Source organism: Ictidomys tridecemlineatus, chromosome 9 (assembly GCF_052094955.1).
Source record: "Ictidomys tridecemlineatus isolate mIctTri1 chromosome 9, mIctTri1.hap1, whole genome shotgun sequence".
Taxonomy (NCBI): Eukaryota; Metazoa; Chordata; class Mammalia; order Rodentia; family Sciuridae; genus Ictidomys; species Ictidomys tridecemlineatus.
The window spans coordinates 3,497,725-3,517,633 of record NC_135485.1 but is presented as its reverse complement, the minus strand read 5'-3'; the positions used below and the strand labels follow the sequence as shown (position 1 = coordinate 3,517,633).

At 64.5% G+C, this 19,909-nt stretch overlaps 1 protein-coding gene across 3 annotated transcripts in view; it reads left to right on the top strand.

The window, feature by feature from the left end:
- The window catches only part of Sorcs2 (sortilin related VPS10 domain containing receptor 2), a 325,891-nt gene that overhangs the window by 291,088 nt on the left and 14,894 nt on the right, over nucleotides 1-19,909 (top strand). For all 3 annotated transcript variants that reach the window (XM_078020968.1, XM_040292139.2, XM_078020969.1), the window contains exons 11-18: nucleotides 2,436-2,538; nucleotides 7,677-7,753; nucleotides 9,013-9,104; nucleotides 9,661-9,768; nucleotides 12,240-12,360; nucleotides 13,318-13,451; nucleotides 14,252-14,377; nucleotides 16,751-16,922. In XM_078020968.1, the coding sequence (XP_077877094.1) occupies nucleotides 2,436-2,538; nucleotides 7,677-7,753; nucleotides 9,013-9,104; nucleotides 9,661-9,768; nucleotides 12,240-12,360; nucleotides 13,318-13,451; nucleotides 14,252-14,377; nucleotides 16,751-16,922 (933 nt within the window). The remainder of the gene's footprint in view (nucleotides 1-2,435; nucleotides 2,539-7,676; nucleotides 7,754-9,012; nucleotides 9,105-9,660; nucleotides 9,769-12,239; nucleotides 12,361-13,317; nucleotides 13,452-14,251; nucleotides 14,378-16,750; nucleotides 16,923-19,909) is intronic.

The window sequence follows — 19,909 nt, the reverse complement described above, 5'->3', positions numbered from 1 at the left end:
GGAGGGCAAGGTAGCGCTAGGAGCCCTGGCCTTCCCTGGCCCTGGCTTGAGGTAGGCTCACGGCCGGCTGCAGCAAGGAAAGAGGCTGGCCAGGCCATGGGTCTAGCCAGGCCCTCACGTCCCTTGCCCGGGGGCCCACCTCTCCCAGGGCCTCTCTCCTGGCTTCTGTGGGGAGCTTGCCTGGCCTTTGCCAGCGTGGGCTGCTCAGGAGGGGCAGGGCCGGAGCTTGCTCCAGGGTTGGACCTGACAGCTGCAGCTCAGCCCCCTGCTGACGCCACGTTCTGCGTCCCTCTGCCTCTGAGCCTCTGCTGGAAGGGAACAGGATAGCAGTCCCTGGTGGCCTTTGGCGAGGGGGACGTGAAGTGGCCTGCACACCCTTCCCAGTCCCTAGCACAGAGCAAGCCGCAAGGAACCCGCTCCCACTGTCCCTAAGCCCAGGATGCCCTTCCCTCTCCCTGCCCACAGAACTCCTAGCCACACCTGGAGACCCTGCCCGTGGTCCACTCCACTGAGGAGTCCCCACTGGGCGTCTTGCCTCTCCGTTTGACTCTGCCAGTTGCAAGCCCTTCTCGGGCAGGACCCCCCACAGGGGACGGCCAAACCCCCTCTTGCTCTGCCACAGTCCTCTCATGTGTAAAGCAGGAAGCCTGGCCCTGCCTGTCCAGGGCCTGCGCCTGTGCGTGGTGGGCCGGACCCGGCCTCCGAGCACAGCAGAGGAGCCTGCCTTGCTGGGGCTCCGCCTGGCACACACCAGGCGGCCAGCTCTCTGCCCAGCTCCGCCCCTTGCTGTCCTCCCAGGGGCCCTGCTCAGGCCCCCACCTGTGACCCCTGGGGACCCCGACACCTGCCCAGCTGTGTGGGGACTGAGTCCGAGTGTCAGTGCCCACCGAGAACAGAGCCGCGGGGAAGGGCGGGGGGCGTGCGCTCCTTGCAGAGTTGAGCCGTATTAATCTGCCAAAGCAAGTTTCTGCGGGGACCGGTCCTCGTCTGTAATACGCACTCAGCGAGGAAATGGCCTTTGCAGGATTATGTCCCGACCCTAAAATTATAAAAATGGAAGCAAACCAGAAAGCACGCACCCAGGCAGGCATTCAAGCACCTGAGCAAGGGACATGGGAGCCCACAGGGCACAAAAGACACCAAAATAAAGCCCCACTGGGAGGCCGGGTTTTCCCACCTGGGCGTGGTGGACGGGCTGTTCAGCCTCAGGTGTCAGGTGGACCCAGGGCCTGTCTCCCCGGGAGCGATTCCTGCTCATGGCAGAAGGCTTGGAAAACAGAGAGGGTGATGGGGCTGAGGGCCTGGACCAGCCCCTGGAATAGCGGCTTCTGGTCCTCCGGGGTCGGTGTCTTCTCCGGGGCCACGGGGCTGGCGGGGCTGGGAGACGAGGTGCTGTCACTAGAGGGGCCATCAGATCTGCTTCAGCATCATGCCTCTTGGTGGGGAAATGGTTTTGAACTGTTGAAGAGGAACCCCGTGCTGGGCCCCCCGGGTCCCTTAGACAGGCCGAGGCAGGAGCTGGGTGCTGGGTGGCTGGCAACACGGCCCTCTCCCTCCGTCCATCTGTCTGTCTGTGATGGTTGCTGGCCTTCTGGAGAGCGCCCCCAGCACCTGGGAGGTCGTTGAGTGCCGGGGGCTCCCTGCAGCCCACCAGCCCCAGTGCCCGGCTCACCTCCGTCAGGACCAGCTCTTGGGCACCAGCCTGCCCTTGGTCCCCTGCCCTTGCCCTGGCAGGCTCAGAGGACCAGCCCCGTCTGCCACGTGCCTGGGCAGCTCTGGTACCACTGGAGCTTTTTGTCCTGTGTCCTTCATGGGACATTGGAGCCTTGGCCTGCCCTCCACCTGCCCTTGCCTTCTGGTCAGTGCCAGGAGACCCCCTGGCCCAGGAGAGACAGCTGGAGAGAGGAAAATGTGGCAGCCAGTGGCCCCACAGGGCACCAGAGGGACTTCAGCCTGTGCCTCCAGTGTCCAGTGACCACAGGGTCCACCTCCAGCCCAAGTGCGAGCAAGCAGGACCGCGCCTGGGCTGGGCTGGGCAGGAGCAGGAAGGCATGGCCCTCCCTCGGCCCCGCCCCACCCAGGCCAGGGGGCCAAGTGCTCAGCAGGGACCTGGGAGGGCCGAGGCGCCTGAGGCCAGCCGTGAGCTCTGGCACTTCCGCCAAGCAGAGCCCCTCACGCAGATGACGCAGGGCCACTAATCCAGAGCAGAGAATGGACCTGTCCCCCGGATGCCTTGCTGGTCCCTCTCCACCTCCCGCCACCCCCGGGGCCTCTGGACCACGTGTCCTTGTCCTTCCCCCTAGTGGCCAGCACAGCCCTGCTTCTTGCCCCTCCACTCCTCCAAGCACCCCAGGCCCTGCCCTCTCCCCAGACCCCACAGGCCCAGCTTTCCCCAAGACACTGCTTCCCCTGCTGACGCCCCTTCCCCCCTGCAGCCTGACTGTCACCTGCACTTGCACCTGCGCTGGGCAGACAACCCCTATGTGTCGGGCACCGTGCACACCAAGGACAGCGCCCCGGGCCTCATCATGGGAGCAGGTGGGTGATGCTGCCCCCCTCCCAGTGGGTGCCATTCAGCCTGAGGGAGCCTTCCTTTCAGGGGTAAAGATGGACAGCCATGGGCTGGGGCCATGATGCGTCTCCCAGGGGGCAGGGCCAAGCTCCCCCAGAGGCTCAGCTCTCATGGAAAACCCAAGGGGCAAACTCAGGGCACAGGGACTCAGGACACAGGGACTCAGGACACAGTGGACTCAGGACACAGGGACTCAGGACACAGGGACTCAGGACACAGGGACTCAGGACACAGTGACTCAGGGCACAGTGGACTTAGGGCACAGGGACTCAGGACACAGGGACTCAGGACACAGGGACTCAGGACACAGGGACTCAGGACACAGGGACTCAGGGCACAGGGACTCAGGACACAGTGGACTCAGGACACAGGGACTCAGGACACAGGGACTCAGGGCACAGTGACTCAGGGCACAGGGACTCAGGACACAGGGACTCAGGGCACAGGGACTCAGGACACAGGGACTCAGGACACAGTGACTCAGGGCACAGGAACTCAGGACACAGGGACTCAGGGCACAGTGGACTTAGGGCACAGGGACTCAGGACACAGGGACTCAGGGCACAGGGACTCAGGACACAGGGACTCAGGGCACAGTGGACTCAGGACACAGTGACTCAGGACACAGGAACTCAGGACACAGTGACTCAGGACACAGTGGACTTAGGGCACAGGGACTCAGGGCACAGGGACTCAGGACACAGGGACTCAGGGCACAGGGACTCAGGGCACAGGGACTCAGGACACAGGGACTCAGGACACAGTGACTCAGGGCACAGTGGACTTAGGGCACAGGGACTCAGGACACAGGGACTCAGGACACAGTGGACTCAGGACACAGGAACTCAGGACACAGTGACTCAGGACACAGTGGACTTAGGGCACAGGGACTCAGGACACAGGGACTCAGGACACAGTGGACTCAGGGCACAGGGACTCAGGACACAGTGACTCAGGGCACAGTGACTCAGGACACAGGGACTCAGGGCACAGGGACTCAGGACACAGGGACTCAGGGCACAGGGACTCAGGGCACAGGGACTCAGGACACAGTGACTCAGGGCACAGTGGACTCAGGACACAGGGACTCAGGACACAGGGACTCAGGACACAGTGGACTCAGGACACAGGGACTCAGGGCACAGGGACTCAGGACACAGTGGACTCAGGACACCGTGGACTTAGGGCACAGTGACTCAGGACACAGGGACTCAGGACACAGGGACTCAGGGCACAGGGACTCAGGACACAGGGACTCAGGACACAGTGACTCAGGGCACAGTGGACTCAGGACACAGTGACTCAGGACACAGGGACTCAGGACACAGTGACTCAGGGCACAGGGACTCAGGACACAGGGACTCAGGACACAGGGACTCAGGGCACAGGGACTCAGGACACAGGGACTCAGGACACAGGGACTCAGGGCACAGGGACTCAGGGCACAGGGACTCAGGACACAGGGACTCAGGACACAGGGACTCAGGACACAGTGGACTCAGGCACAGTGACTCAGGACACAGGGACTCAGGACACAGGGACTCAGGACACAGGGACTCAGGACACAGTGGACTCAGGGCACAGTGACTCAGGACACAGTGGACTCAGGACACAGGGATTCAGGACACAGGGACTCAGGACACAGGGACTCAGGACACAGGGACTCAGGGCACAATGGACTCAGGGCACACTGACTCAGGACACAGTGGGCTCAGGGCACAGTGACTCAGGACACAGTGGACTCAGGACACAGGGATTCAGGACACAGGGACTCAGGACACAGGGACTCAGGACACAGTGCACTCAGGCACAGTGACTCAGGACACAGTGGGCTCAGGGCACACTGACTCAGGACACAGTGGGCTCAGGGCACATGGCATGTGGTTGCCAGGGTGGATGGATGATGGATGGGCAAATGGGTGGGGGGGATAGACAGGTAGATGGATGGTGGATGGGTGGGTGGGTAGATGGTACATGGATACGTGGGGGTGGGGGATGGGTAGACAGATGGTATGGAATGGTGGATGGAACGGTCAGTGGGTGGGTAGATGGATGGTATGGAATGGTGGATGGAACGGTCAGTGGGTGGGTGGATGGATGGTATGGAATGGTGGATGGAACGGTCAGTGGGTGGGTGGATGGATGGTATGGAATGGTGGATGGAACGGTCAGTGGGTGGGTGGATGGATGGTATGGAATGGTGGATGGAACGGTCAGTGGGTGGGTGGATGGATGGTATGGAATGGTGGATGGAACGGTCAGTGGGTGGGTGGATGGATGAATGGGTAGGTGGATGGATGGATGGATGGATGGATGGATGGATGGATGGATGGATGGGTAGTGGATGGAGCAGCACACGTGCCACCTGCCTGCCACCCTGTCCTGCCTGGGCTGCCTCTTCCCAGCCACAGACCCTGGCCCTGGCCAGGCCTCCCCTCTGCCTGGCTGCCTGTGCCCTTGGCCAGCTCCCAGGGCTCACTTGAAGGCCACTTTCTGCCCCAGTCCCTCCTCGCTCACTCAGCCTTGGGGCCCACCGCCCTGGCTGCTTGTGGCTGCAGGATACCTTCCTCCCCGCCTAGAGGGAGAGCCCCCAGGGCGGACCCTTGGTCACTCCTCTCAGACACCCGGCTCAGCACAGGGCTGGCAGAAGGAGGTGTCCAGCCAAGGCTGAGGGATGGGTGCAGGAATGGGTCAGTGGGTGGAATTAGTCAAGAGGAGTGGACAGGTGGACTTGGAGGGATGGTCACTGGAGAGGGGTCTGAGGAGAAGAGGGAAGGGGCCCTCCACGCAGCCCTGGCAGTCCCTTGACTTACCCACAGACAGGGGATCCTGGACGCGTCCAGAGAGCACAAAGACCTACCTAGGAAAGCCAAGGACTTCCTCGGGCAGCACCCGAGAGCAGAGCCCGCACTCGCGGGGACAAAGGAGGGTGGATGCTCAGGAGTGAGACACTTTGGGGGTCCTGGGCTCCCCTTTTTAGAGGAAATTCTGTAATCAGTGAGCTTGGGAAGTGTGGGGGTGGGGTCGGCCTGGTGAGCCCAACCCGCTGGATCACATCACGGCCCGGGGCCTGGGGTGTGGCTCTCCCAGACCTCTAGGTCAACGCCACCCAGTCAAGAGGCAGCACTCAGAATGAAGAATCCCCTAAGTCCCTACAAGGTGTTCCCCGGCTCTATTTAGTCCAAAGAAAACATGGGTATATGCTAGCAGTGCGTCCCCTACGCTGAGAGTCCAGGGCATTTTGGGATGCAGGCCTGGAGTGAGCGGGCCTGGTGGAGTGGGGCTGGGGGGAGCTGACCTGGGGGAGCAGGCCTGGGGGAGCAGACCTGGGGGGGCAGACCTGGGGGGCCGACCTGGGGGAGCAGACCTGGGGGAGCAGACCTGGGGGAGCAGACCTGGGGGTGCAGACCTGGGGGAGCAGATCTGGGGGAGCAGACCTGGGGGGAGCAAACCTGGGGGGTGCAGACCTGAGGGAGCAGGCCTGGGGGAGCTAACCTGGGGGAGCAGACCTGGGGGAGCAGACCTGGGGGGAGCAAACCTGGGGGGTGCAGACCTGAGGGAGCAGGCCTGGGGGAGCTAACCTGGGGGAGCAGACCTGGGGGGGCAGACCTGGGGGGGCAGGCCTCGGGGAGCAGGCCCAGGGGGAGCAGGCCTGGGGGGGCAGACCTGGGGGAGCAGACCTGGGGGAGCAGGCCTGGGAGGGCAGACCTGAGGGAGCAAACCTGGGGGAGCAGACCTGAGGGAGTGGTCCTGGGGGAGCAGTCCTGGGGGTGCAGTCCTCGGGGAGCAGACCTGAGGGAGTGGTCCTGGGGGAGCAGTCCTGGGGGTGCAGTCCTGGGGAGCAGACCTGGGGGTGCAGACCTGGGGGTGCAGACCTGGGGGGGCAGACCTGGGGGAGCAGACCTGGGGGGAGCAGACCTGGGAGGGTAGACCTGGGGGAAGCAGAACTGGGGGAGCAGTTCTGGGGGAGCAGTCCTGGGTGGGCAGACCTGGGGGAGCAGTCCTGGGGGCATGGTCCTGGGGAGCAGACCTGGGGGAGCAGTCCCGGGGGGGGGCAGGCCTGGAGGAGCAGACCTGGGGGAGCAGTCCTGGGGGCGCAGTCCTGGGGAGCAGACCTGGGGGTGCAGACCTGGGGGTGCAGACCTGGGGGGGCAGACCTGGGGGAGCAGACCTGGGGGGAGCAGACCTGGGGGTGCAGACCTGGGAGGGTAGACCTGGGGGAGCAGACCTGGGGGTGCAGACCTGGGAGGGTAGACCTGGGGGAGCAGACTTGGGGGAACAAACCTGGGGGAGCAGTCCTTGGGGAGCAGACCTGGGGGAGCAGTCCCGGGGGGGCAGGCCTGGAGGAGCAGACCTGGGGGAGCAGTCCTGGGGGCGCGGTCCTGGGGAGCAGACCTGGGGAAGCAGACCTGAGGGAGTGGTCCTGGGGGGGCAGGCCTGGGGGAGCGAGGCTGGTGCTGATCTCCCTTCCCTCTGATCTCCTCTCCTCTCCCCGAGTCACCCCACCTCAGAGGCTGGCTGGCTGTCGAGGTCCTGGGTGAGGCTCTTTCCAAGCCAACGCACACAGGATTCTGTGAGCCCAAGTGGCCATTGTAGCAGGGCCAGCCCTGTCCACCCAGCGCAGGCTTCAGGCCAGTGGACAGAAGTGGAGGCTCACGCACCCTCCCCCCTCCCAGACACCCCCAGCGGGGGCTTCACACCCACCTGGAGGGGCCGACCCTGCCTTCCACCCAGAGTCTCGCCTCCCACCCCTGGTCTCCTGCTCTCCTAAAGCAAACCCGGCCGGGCTGGGGGCTGCCCTGAGCCCACTGCCTGCCCAGCCCCGGCACTGCCGTCCCTGATGACCAAGTTACACCTTCTCATTCTTGAACCTCCTGAGGCCCTGGCCCCAGCTCAGTGAGCACCAGGGCACTGAGGGGACCAGCCAGAACCCAGCACCCCCAGCAGGTCCACATCAGAAGAGGACGGCAGGGGACACGCTTCTGGTGGCTAGGTGGCAGAGGTGCAGCCCAGGCAGCCCTTGGGCACGGCTGTGCTGGGCTCCGACCTGGGCAGAGGGCAGCGGCTGACCCGACCCCAACGCTGTCCCTTTGCCTTGGGGCAGGTAACCTGGGCTCACAGCTGGTGGAGTATAAAGAGGAGATGTACATCACAGCGGACTGCGGGCGCAGCTGGCGGCAGGTAAGGTGGCACAGCGGCCGTGCCCACCCACACCCATCCTGCGGGACTCTGCCGACCGCTGCTCCTGGGGTGGGGGCTTCGTGGATGACAGCACTGCTCCAAGTGGCTAAGAGGTGACCTAGACCTGGGCCTGCACCTCCCCCGCCCACGTGTACGAAGCCCTGTCCCCGGGGCAGTCACAGCGGTGGCCCCTCCCAGGTGACACTTGGACAACACGCCACCTGCCCAGGCAGACAAAGTTCACCTGCCATCCCGGCCTAAGGCCTTGACGTCTAACGACATGCAGGAGACAAAAGGATTTTGAAAAGGGCAGGAGGGATCTGTCGTGTTGTGATGTTCCTGTTCACTAAACCAGGGAAGCCGTCTAGTCTCTAAAGGTCACCTCTGTCCAATCCCCGACCCCCTGAGACCTGGAGTCCAGTGAAACAGGAGCTAGAGGTCAGCTGTTCCCACTGGGCCTCTTCCCAGCTGTTTCAGAGGCTCCGACCCTGGGGCAGCCTAGTGGGACGGGAGCTGCTGGGCCGCCTGGAGCAGGAGCGGGGGGCACGGGCAGAAGGAGAAGTCCCCATTCAGAAGGTCACGAGTCTCCACGCCCACCCACTCCCAGCACCCAGGGGAGCTTCCAGGAGGGAATGGGCCAGTCCTTACGCTGCAGGCCTCGGCATCTCGCCTTCCGCATGGTGCGCTGACACTCAGAGCCACGGCCTCCTGGGGCAGCATGGCCCCCAGAGCTCCAGCCTCAGTCAGCCCCACTCTCCTGGGGGACCACCATTTTAACCCCAGGGCCTTTGCACCTGCTGCCCCCACCCCCCCGGGGGGGGCGCTTCCCTGGTAGATTCACCGGCTCCCCACTTCCTGGAGCCCCTCCCTGTGCAGACCACTCAGCACTTTCACTTCATCTGACCTGAAAACCTTGGCCGTGCCCCCTGCGGCAGGACTGTAGAGGCAGGGGACCCCTGCATAGTCCACCTGGCGTCACTGTAACAGCGTTCCTGCGGTAGCCCACTAGAGGGCCCGTTGGGCTTGGAGTTCCGGAGGCTCTGGGGCGAGGTGTGGGCATCCGCAGGTGGCGGGAGGTGGGCCAGACAGGGTCAGGGCAGGTCCCTCTCCCTCCACGAGGCCCACCTCTTAAAGGTGCGTCGCCGCCCAACACCTTCAACACGGGGACCTGGGGACACTCGTTCCAGCCGTGGCCCGTCCTCTCGTGGGCAGCACAGGCGGGCAGGTCAGTGCTGTGCTCAGCGCCCCCACGCCCACAGGTGTTCGAGGAGGAGCACCACATCCTCTACCTGGACCACGGCGGGGTCATCGCAGCCATCAAGGACACCTCCATCCCCCTGAAGATCCTCAAGTAACGTGGCGGCCAGCGCGGGGCCCTGTGGGTGTGGTCCCCATGGGCCCAGGCCCTGGGTGTCACCTGCCCCCCAAGCCCTTCCCGGGGCACCCTGGAGCTGCACTGGTCCTCCCCCAGGAGACCAGAGATGGGGAAGCAGCACAGCGTGTGGGGAGGGGCGGGCCCTTCCCAGAGAGGGACCGTCACCCACGGGTCCTGGTGGAGGGAGGGAGGCGGGAGCCAGGGCAGCCGTGGCCAGTGCCCCAGGTGAGCCTGGGCTCAGAGGCCCAGCCGGGGCTGCCAGGAGGCCGCAGGACCAGGACGCTGGACCTGTCTGGCCCAGATGCTGCTGGCCAGGCCCAGCCTAGATGTTCCCAGGGCTCGGCCGTGCTGCGTCCAGGGGTGCAGGGTACCCGGGTGCCGCAGATGGGGTGCCCAGGGCGGGGCCTGCCACTGGCCAGGAGGGTGCGAGCGGGCACGAGGCAGGGGTGAGGCTGGGCTGGCCTCCGTGGGACAGTGGCTGGGCACTAGGGGGTGTGTTCCGCCTCCCCTGGACACTGCGGCCCTCCTGCAGGTTTAGTGTGGACGAGGGCCTCACCTGGAGCACACACAACTTCACCAGCACCTCCGTGTTCGTGGACGGCCTGCTGAGCGAGCCTGGAGACGAGACCCTGGTCATGACGTGAGCGCTGGCCGAGGGGGGGAGGCCTGGGGACAGATGCTGGTCATGACGTGGGCGCTGGCCGAGGGGGGGAGGCCTGGGGACAGATGCTGGTCATGACGTGGGCGCTGGCCGAGGGGGGGAGGCCTGGGGACAGATGCTGGTCAGGACGTGGGCGCTGGCCGAGGGGGGGAGGCCTGGGGACAGATGCTGGTCATGACGTGGGCGCTGGCCGAGGGGGGGAGGCCTGGGGACAGGTGCTGGTCAGGACGTGGGCGCTGGCCGAGGGGGGGAGGCCTGGGGACAGGTGCTGGTCAGGACGTGGGCGCTGGCCGAGGGGGGGAGGCCTGGGGACAGATGCTGGTCAGGACGTGGGCGCTGGCCGAGGGGGGGAGGCCTGGGGACAGATGCTGGTCAGGACGTGGGCACTGGCCGAGGGGGGGAGGCCTGGGGACAGATGCTGGTCATGACGTGAGCGCTGGCCGAGGGGGGGAGGCCTGGGGACAGATGCTGATCAGGATGTGGGCGCTGGCCGAGGGGGGGAGGCCTGGGGACAGATGCTGGTCAGGACGTGGGCGCTGGCCGAGGGGGGGAGGCCTGGGGACAGATGCTGGTCAGGACGTGGGCGCTGGCCGAGGGCGGGGAGGCCTGGGGACAGATGCTGGTCAGGACGTGGGCGCTGGCCGAGGGGGGGAGGCCTGGGGACAGATGCTGGTCAGGACGTGGGCGCTGGCCGAGGGGGGGAGGCCTGGGGACAGATGCTGGTCAGGACGTGGGCGCTGGCCGAGGGGGGGAGGCCTGGGGACAGATGCTGGTCAGGACGTGGGCGCTGGCCGAGGGGGGGAGGCCTGGGGACAGATGCTGGTCAGGACGTGGGCGCTGGCCGAGGGGGGGAGGCCTGGGGACAGATGCTGGTCAGGACGTGGGCGCTGGCCGAGGGGGGGAGGCCTGGGGACAGATGCTGGTCAGGACGTGGGCGCTGGCCGAGGGGGGGAGGCCTGGGGACAGATGCTGGTCAGGACGTGGGCGCTGGCCGAGGGGGGGAGGCCTGGGGACAGATGCTGATCAGGACGTGGGCGCTGGCCGAGGGCGGGGAGGCCTGAGGACAGATGCTGGTCATGACGTGGGCGCAGGACAGGGAGGCGTGCAGGGACAGCAGAGCTGGGACCCAGCAGGCCACGTTGGGGCCCCGGGCTGAGCCCTGAGGCGCCTCTGTCCTCACGCCTGCCCCTCGTCCTGGGGGGCCAGGCTCTGGGCGCCTCCGGCCCTCTCACCCTCTGCCCAGGGTCGTCTGTCCATGTGAACAGCTGGCACCTCTCTCAGCCACGTGTGCCACCTTGCCTGTGAGCGGGGCCCCTCCCGGGACGTCAGGGGGGCCTCCTGTGGGCTTCATGTGCGCAGAGGCCCGGGGACACTGGGGACAGGGAACCTGACTTTGGTGAGAGCAGGTGAGCAGTGAGTGGCCAGGGGCCAGGCAGGGCTCTGCAGAGCAGGGAATCCATGTGCCCCGCGGCCCTCAAGACCATGGGGAGAGGCTGTGCTGGGTGGTCCTGCAGTGGCCAGGGCTGGACGAGGGCTGCGCTGCCCGGCCTGCCTCTCGCCGTGCCCTGGGGGTGCCACAGGCTTCCCCCTCGGCGTCTGCTCTGCACGCAGGGAGGAGCAGGGCGGAGAGTCCTGGGGTCTGGGAAGGGGGCCGGGCCTCAGCCTCCTGGCACAGGGCGGGAGCCCGGGCTGTGGCCAGCCTGCTGTGGGGGGCCCGGGGGTCGCCTGTGCCACGGGCCTCCTTCCTGGGGGTGAGCGGGACGCTCGACTCCCACCCCAGGGGGAGGTGGCCCGTCCACACTGCACAGCGAGCAGAGGGCACTTGGCCAGCGTCCCTGAGGACTGCTGTGGTCAGTGCTGCAGGGTGTGGGCGGTGGGCACACGCCAAGGAGGTGAGGCTCTGCCCTCCTGAGCCCACGAGCACTCTGCTGCCCTCTCCCCTGCCTGCTCTGAGCTGGGCTTGGGGTGCATTTTCTCTTTGGAATGAGACCCAGCTATGGAAACCGGCTCCTGGGCACAGAACCCTCTGCTGCTCAGGCCGAGGGAGGCGGGGACAGGACTGGGACAAGCTGGACAGGGCCAAGAGTGGCCACCTGTCTGGGGTCCTTCTGCAAGACATAGTGCAAGGTCCGGCTGGGTGGGGCTGTGGATGGCCCCGGGACAGCCAGGAGGCCAGGGCAGCGGCCAGCTGGGAGCTCTTCCCCGCCATCGAGGGCGGCCTTGTGGGTGGGATGGCCCACGCCAGCGCCCTGACCGGCCAGAGCTGGGGAGCGGTCTCTGGGGACCCTGCTGCCAAGGCTGGCCCAGCGCCTGCAGAAGGCACAGCCCTGCAGCCCGGCAAGGGCAGGCCAGCCTCGCTGGGCCCTGGTGCAGGTGGACCGAGTCGGGGGGGGGGACACGTGTGCCCAGCAGAGAGGCCAGACTAAGGCGGTGCTCCCCCTCCCCCACAGGGTCTTTGGCCACATCAGCTTCCGCTCCGACTGGGAGCTGGTCAAGGTGGACTTCCGGCCCTCCTTCTCCAGGCAGTGCTCTGAGGAGGACTACAGCTCCTGGGAACTCACCAACCTGCAGGTGCGGCCAGGACCGCTGGCCCCGCCCCTCCGCCTGCCCCAGCGCTGGCCAGCCGGGACCTCTCCTCCTCCAGGGTGTCCACAGAGGACCCAACACACCAGCCTCTGGTGTTCTGAGCGCGTCCCTCGTGCCTGGGCTGCTCCGGCCACTGAGCAGGGTTCTGGACTTTCCGGCCCTCGGGAGGGTGCGCACAGGGGGGTCTGGGCACACGGGCTAACACCCCCACCTGCGGGGGCAGCAGTGCTGAGCAGGCCGCTCTGGAGGACGCTGGGGTTGTGTCGAGGGAAGATGACTGACCCGGGGGTGGGGGGACAGGATACTTCCTTGAGGACCCTTACAGAGGTGCCACTGCCCTGGGGCCCACGGTGGGCGAGAAGGCTCAACATGGGCAGGCGTGGGCAAGTAGGATTTGTGGCCAGGCCATCTTGCTGAGGGCCAGACACCACCTGACAGGTGACAGGGTGTCCACCAGACACAGGGTGGTCCCATGTGGGGCGAGATTCTGGCTCAGGCTGCGCCAGACTCTGCCATGCCGGACCTTGCAGAGGGGCCTAGGAGAAGGTTCCGGAGCCTGCCCACGCCTGGCCCAGCAGACCCCGTGACTGCTTGAGCCTGCTGCAGGGACGGGGCGAGTGCTCTGGGCATCCCTGAGGTCCTCCTCGGGAGTGGCTTCCCCGCTCTCTGTGGCCCGGGGGTCAAAGGGGAACTTAGGGGCCACCTGTCCAGCAGCTCTGGACCTGAGGCCCGGCCAGGGCTAATAGACAGCAGATGCACAATGAATGCTCACAAGTCGGGCTAGAGGGAGGCCACCTTGTCCTCTGCTGGACCTCAGTGTCCCCTTCTGTGAATGGGGTGCCCCTCCAGCTGCTGCCGGGGACAGAGCCAGCTGCAGGGCCCCGGCACCCGCACCCTGGGAGGGAGCCGCTGCCTCATCCCAGCTCCTCGCCCCTGCTCCAGGGCGACGACTGCATTATGGGCCAGCAGAGAAGTTTCCGGAAGAGGAAGCCCACGTCCTGGTGTGTGAAGGGGCGGAGCTTCACGGCGGCCCTTAAGTCCCGCGTGTGCCCGTGCCGGGACACGGACTTCCTCTGGTGAGTCCTCAGCTGGAGCCCGGGCCTGGGCAGCGGGGTGGGCGGTGGGGCGGTCCTGGGGGGCCGTGTCCTGTGGGCAGGGGCAGCCACAGGGGTTGGTTTTTGTTTGGGGGTTTTTAAATGTTTTTTAGTTGTCGATGGACTTTATCTTATTCATTTATGTGGGGAGCTGAGGGTCGACCCCGGGCCGGGCACGTGCCAGGCGGGCGCTCACCCCGGGCCAGCGCAGCCCGACAGGCAGGTTTGAGCAGAGCAGGGAGAGGCCGGTGGCTTTCAGCAGTGCCCTAGAGGAGGCAAGGAGGCTGGTGGGTGCAGACCCCCACGATGGCCTGTCCCCAGGCCCTCCCTGTGGCGGGGGCCTCCGGGGTGGGCACCTCCATGGTGGGCTTGCTCTCCACACTCCTTCTGGGGGCTCTGGACTGAGGGACTCAGCTCTGATACACAGGACAGGGCCGAGGTGGCCGGGTGTGACTGGAGAGCTGGCCACAGCAGGAGCTGGCCTCTGCCCTGCTCTGGGGGTGCTGGGACAGAAAGGGCTCCCCTCCACCACCGGGTCTGGGGCATCTTTGGATCCTCCTCCAGGAAGCCCTCCGGGACCTGGGGCTTGTCGCTCTGGATGGCACCTGCCCTCGGTCAGGCCTCTCTCCCGCTCTGGGACAGGCTGTGTGGGGTCGCCCCTGCGTCCCCACAGACAGGAACATGGCAGGCTCTGGACGTGCCGTCCCATGCCCTGCCCAGCCCTGGCGGGCTGCTGTCCCCACCGCTGCCTCTTGCCTGACCGCTGTTCTGGCTCCTCACAGTGACTACGGGTTTGAGCGCTCACCCTCCCCGGAGTCGGCCGACAAGTGCGCTGCCAACTTCTGGTTCAACCCCTTGTCACCCCCTGACGACTGCACCCTGGGCCAGACCTACACCAGCAGCCTCGGGTGAGTGTGCACGGGGCTCCCCGCCACCCCAGAGAGAGCAGACTCCCCAGGCCACCCACTGCCGCCACCCCGAGAGGGGGCCGAAGGACAAGCCAAGGTGGGGGTGCTGTGCTCCACATGGCACCGTCACCAGGCTCTAGGTCCCTTGAAGCCCCAGGGGCCAGCACAGGGGAAAGCTGCCTTGAGCCAGGCCTGAGCAGAGAACCAGAGAGGAAAGGCCCAAGGCCCCAGAGAAGCAGTGCTCCTGCGGCCCAGGACCCCCCACACCCCCATACCCAACTCAGTGCCCCAGGTCTGGTGGCACTGCCACTGTGGGTCTCAGCTTCAACAGCACCTCCTCCAGGAAGTCTTCCCTGATCTCACCCCAGAGCCACGCCCCCCTCTGTCATAGCCAAAACCTTAGGTATGGTCACATTCACATAATTGTCCTCCCTGCCAGACTCCCCCCAGGCTCATGTGGGTGTCCTGGAGCCTTCAGTGACAAGGACAACCTGAGGGAGGGGCTCAGCAGGGGTGGCAGTCATGGCCTCTCCCCACCAGGGGCCAAGCACATTGCTTTCAAACACCAACTTCACGTGGAAATGTTGGGTACACAGAGCTGTGTGTGACCTTCAGCCTCAGGAAGTCCCAGACACACTTCCTCTGAAGATCCCATCTCCCAGAGGAGGGAGCCCACAACCTTATGAAGAAATTCCACTTTTTTCCCTGGGAAACCTGAGAAAAGGGGAGGCAGGGCCAGAAAATGCAGGCTTTGGCCTCAGCAGGACACACCCTGCCCTCTTTCCATCACCCATCCATCCACCCATCAAGCCATTTACCTGTCAACCCACCCACCCACCCATCAAACCATCCATCCACCCACCTACCCACCCACCCATCAAAACATTCACCATCCACCTACCTATCCAATTCACCCCTCCACCTATCCACCTACCTATCCAATTCACCCCTCCACTTATCCACCTATTCATCTACCTATACACCCATTCACCCAATTTTCCATCCACCCATTCACCCATCCACCCACCTATACATCTACCCACTCATCTATCCACCCATTCACCTATCCATTCACCCACCCACCTATCCATCTACCCACCCCTCCACCCACCCATCCACCGATCCATCCACCCACATATCCATCTACCCACCCATCCACCCATCCATCCACCCATCCATCCATCCACCCACCCACTCATCCACCCACCCATCCACCCTCCCACCCACCTACACATCTATCCATCCATCTCCCACCCACCCCAGGGTTTGGCCAACAGGGCCTCTCATCTGAAGTGTCAGGGCCTCTCATCTGAAGTGTCAGGGCCTCTCATCTGAAGTGTCAGGGCCTCTCATCTGAAGTGTCAGGGCCTCTCATCTGTACCTGGGCCGAGGGTTCCGCCTGCCCACGTGGGCCCTGAGGAGCTGTGGGTAGTCAGCCCTCAGAGAAAAGTGTTTTCTTTCAAGTCAGTAATTAAATGGGCTTCGCCTGGTAAACATCTGGATATTCACTTGGTGGCTGAGCCAACTGGAGAACTGGGTCCTGAGGACGGGAGGGCCACCAGCCTCGGAGACACGACCCACTTTTCCCAGAGGGCTGCTCAGCACACAGTACCATGTGGAGGGGGCGCCGCCTGAGCAGGGGTTTCCAGTGGTCTCCTAGGAGGGTTCCCAGGGCTACCAGGTTCGCCCACCGGCCTCCCCCTTGTCCACTCCTCCAGCTCCTACCTCTGGGCTCCCGCACCCACCACAGGGCCTTTGTACCTGGTGTCCCCTTACCTGGTCCCCTTGCCTGCGAGGCTCTACCTGCTCCCCCCAGGGATGAGCTCCCAGGTGCCCCGGGCAGTGCTGTCCACCGGGCTCCACGTCCACGTGAGGGAGGTAGGCAGCCTCCTCCTCCCACTGGACAGTCTGCCCCACCAGGATAGGGCTGCCTGGGAGCACCCAGCCCAGGACCTGGCACCTAAGAAACGGGTGTCCCTTGGCTCTCGAGGCCATAGGGAGACAGGGCCCCGTGAGGAGGGCACTCTTGCCTGGGCCACACTGGGAGTGACAGCAAGTCCACAGCTGTGCCCCCCGGGCACCCTCCTCATGTTCCCCTCAAAACCACCCAGTCCAGACTGGCCCTCGCCCCCAGGAGCTAGCGGTGGCCATGTTGTTGCTCTGGGGCCCAGGCGCGGCTGCCCTCTGAAGCAGACCCTCGTCCCTCCGAGCCCCAACGTTCCCGCGTTACAGGCAGAGTGGGGCGCACAGGGCGGGGCACGGAGCCTCTAAGGTCAAGGCCGAGGGCCACCTCTGGGTGACACATCTCTGCCCAACTGTGGATCCCCGTCCACTGCCCGTCTGGTGCCACCTGACCCTCCCTTGTCCACCCAGGTACCGGAAGGTGGTGTCCAACGTGTGCGAGGGTGGCGTGGACCTGCAACAGAGCCCCGTGCAGCTCCAGTGCCCCCTCACCCCACCCCGGGGCCTCCGGGTGAGCATCCGCGGCGAGGCGGTGGCCGTGCGGCCCGGGGAGGACGTGCTGTTCATGGTGCGGCAGGAGCAGGTGAGCGGCTGGCCCGTGCTGTCACCTGCGGGGTGACTCTGGGGGGCTGTGTGTCAGCTTGGAGCGTTCCTGTGGAGCCCAGCCTGCTGCAGCCTGCAGGAGGGACGGTGGGTGGGACCTCCGCCCTGGCCCGGGCCACTGCCTGGGAGTGAAACAGACACAGGGGGTGGAAGGAGCGTTGTCATGTGGCAGGGGGACTTCTTCACCACCTGATTATATGGATCTAGTTAATTTGGAATCCTAACAAAAGAAGGAAGTTAAAGAAGATCCCTATTATAATCACACAATCAAAAATGAATTCTGTGCATGTGCATGTGCAAGGCTAGAAACAAACCTAGCTCTCACACACGTGTATCTGCACACAGACACGTAGGTATGTGACGAGTGCGTCCCCGTCTCCCAACCTGTTTTTACTTTAGAACAAACGTTACATTTCCTTATGATTTGAAAAATAGTGTGTTCATTGTAAAATATTTTGAGAATACAAAAAAAAATCAAGAACATAAATATCATAAGAATTCTGCTCCCCAAAGGAACGATTAATTCTTGCATTTCCTTCTAGTCTTAAAATTAATAGGTAACATGCTTACGTTTCTGATTACGGAAATAACTAATGTTCATTGTAGGAAATTTAAAGATGAAAACAGGAAACTTACGAATATTCAGGAAATGCAAGGTGCAGAGAAGTGCCGAGGGATGGCCTTCCCTGCCGGGAGAGGGTCCCCAGCCTCTGGCTCCCAGGGGACCTTCAGACAAACAGGGCTGACTGAGGGGGGCCTCCTGATCCCATCTGCTTTATTCAAATGTCCGTCAAGGTGGCACGGAGGTGGCACGGAGGTGGCTCGGGTTGTGACAACGAGCTCTGTGGGCTTGGAAAGCAGGCCCCTGCTCTGGTGCAAATTCAGAAACGAGGGCTGAGGAGGACACGGGCTGGTCCAGGCCAAGGCCCAGCCGTGGGCAGTCACTCAGCCACTGTCCATTGCTTTATAGTGGGGAGACTGAGGCTTGGACGGGAGACGTTGCTCTTTTAAAGCCACATAGTCACGAGTGGCAGAGCTGGCCAGGGCATCAGGCCTCGGGCACTCTGAGTGGACAGAGGCCAGGTCTGCTCCAGATCTGGGCCATCCCCTGGCTCTGCCTCCTGCCTTTGCCAGGTCCTCTTGTGGGCTGAGACTGGCTCCCAGGTCACCCGGGGGCGTGGAGGCCACCCTGGGGTGTGGAGGCCACCCTGGGGCAGGTCTAGGGGTCTCTGGTCATAGCAGCATCTTGAGTCGGCCGGTGGCTTCTCCCCCTGCCAACCTGGGGTCACCTAGACCCTCAGTGGACCCAGGACAGCCTTCCTGGAAACGTGGCATCTGCTGCCCCCTGGAGCCTGGCAGCTGGGCCCCAGGTACGGATTCTCCTACCCAGAGTACAGATGGGCTGCCCCTCTCAGGCCCACGCCTGCTTCCCAGCCTGCCCAGGGCCGGGCTCCCAGGCTGAGCACTGGCTGCCTGCTGGGCCTGCTCCACAGCACACGTGGGCAGGGCTGGGAGGCGCTCCTGGAAGATGGGCCTGGGGGACCCCTGGCCCAGAAGAGCCTGCTGGCCTCCTTGGGGGCCAGGGAGGGACGCGTGCCCCCCGCACACACCAGCTCGCTGATGGACACGTTCCCACACGTTCCCACATCCCCTCCCTGCACACTCACACACTGGCAGGTGTTTGTACAGTCACACACCCACAAACACGTGGGCCACGCTGGGCTTAGAGACAGCCCTGGATCAGGGGAGTCCATGTTGAGGCCTCCAGGACCAACAGTAAGATCTGGGGCAGAGCCCAGAGCGGACCCACGGGAAGACGCCAGGATCCCCATGGGGCGAAGGGTCCAGTGTGGGAGGGACGGCCTTTCCCTCCAGGGACAAGGCCACCACCAACCTCACCGCTGACACAAAGACACATTCAGAAGGGAGCCTGGGCTGAGATGGAAGAAGAACATGGAAACTTCTAGAAAAATCCTCAGAGAAAACCTTTGAGATGCCGCCTGAGTCCTTAGGCTGGACAGGAAAGGCACAGCCGAGAGGGAAGTGGACAGACTGGCCCGTCCTCAAGACACTGGCTCTGGGACAGGCCCTTGGGGAGAGGAAAGCCTGCAGCCCAGTGAGAGGAAGCCACCTGGGACTCCACAGAGAGCGACCAGCCAGCTGGGCACGGCCAGCCACACGGGAGGCGTCGGCCCAAGCAGCACGTGCACAGGAGAAATGGGCACAGGAAGTGTCGCCTGCTGCACGGTCCACGGGCAGCTGCACGTTGAAACCAGGTAGAGCCGGCTGCCTGGGATGCCCGCTCCCTCCCCGAGCAGCGAGCGGCGGACGGCTTCCCTCCTTCCTCCCCGGGGAGGAGCGCCCTGTGGCAGCCGAGGACTCCCCATCACAGCACGGGCGTCCGGTCAGCAGACGACTGCTGGGGGCCCCCAGCAGCCCAGGCTCTCCTCCTGCAGCTTCTGAGGGGCCCAGGGCTCCGTGGGCGTGCACGGTCATGAAACGCCAGGGTCTGCGCCATCCACAGGGATCCTCCTCTGCACCCGCTTGTCCCTCGCCTCCCCGTAAGGATGCGGGTTCAGGGCCCGCCCCACCCCAGGACAACCTCATCTTAACTACTTATGTCTGCCAAGACCCCACTTCCATGTGAGGTCCCATTCGGAAGCTCCGGTGGACATGAACTCTGGGGGACACTGTCCAACCTGGTCCACCATCTTTGTGGAGAAGTTGGTGAATGTAACGGATGTGGAGTGTCCTGCAAGCTCGAGACCTGCTGGGGTGCATGAAGGCACTGAGTAGTTGGCAATAGCCCCCTGTCACTGGGACGCGGCTTCCTGGATGCACTGGGGGGAGGGGCCTGGCAGGAAAGGGGCAGGGAGGGCAGGAGGGGGCCAGCGAGGGGGAGTGTGGACTTAAATGGCAGAAGCAGCCCAAGGGCATGTCCCTACATCCTCCCGCCACCCGAGGCTC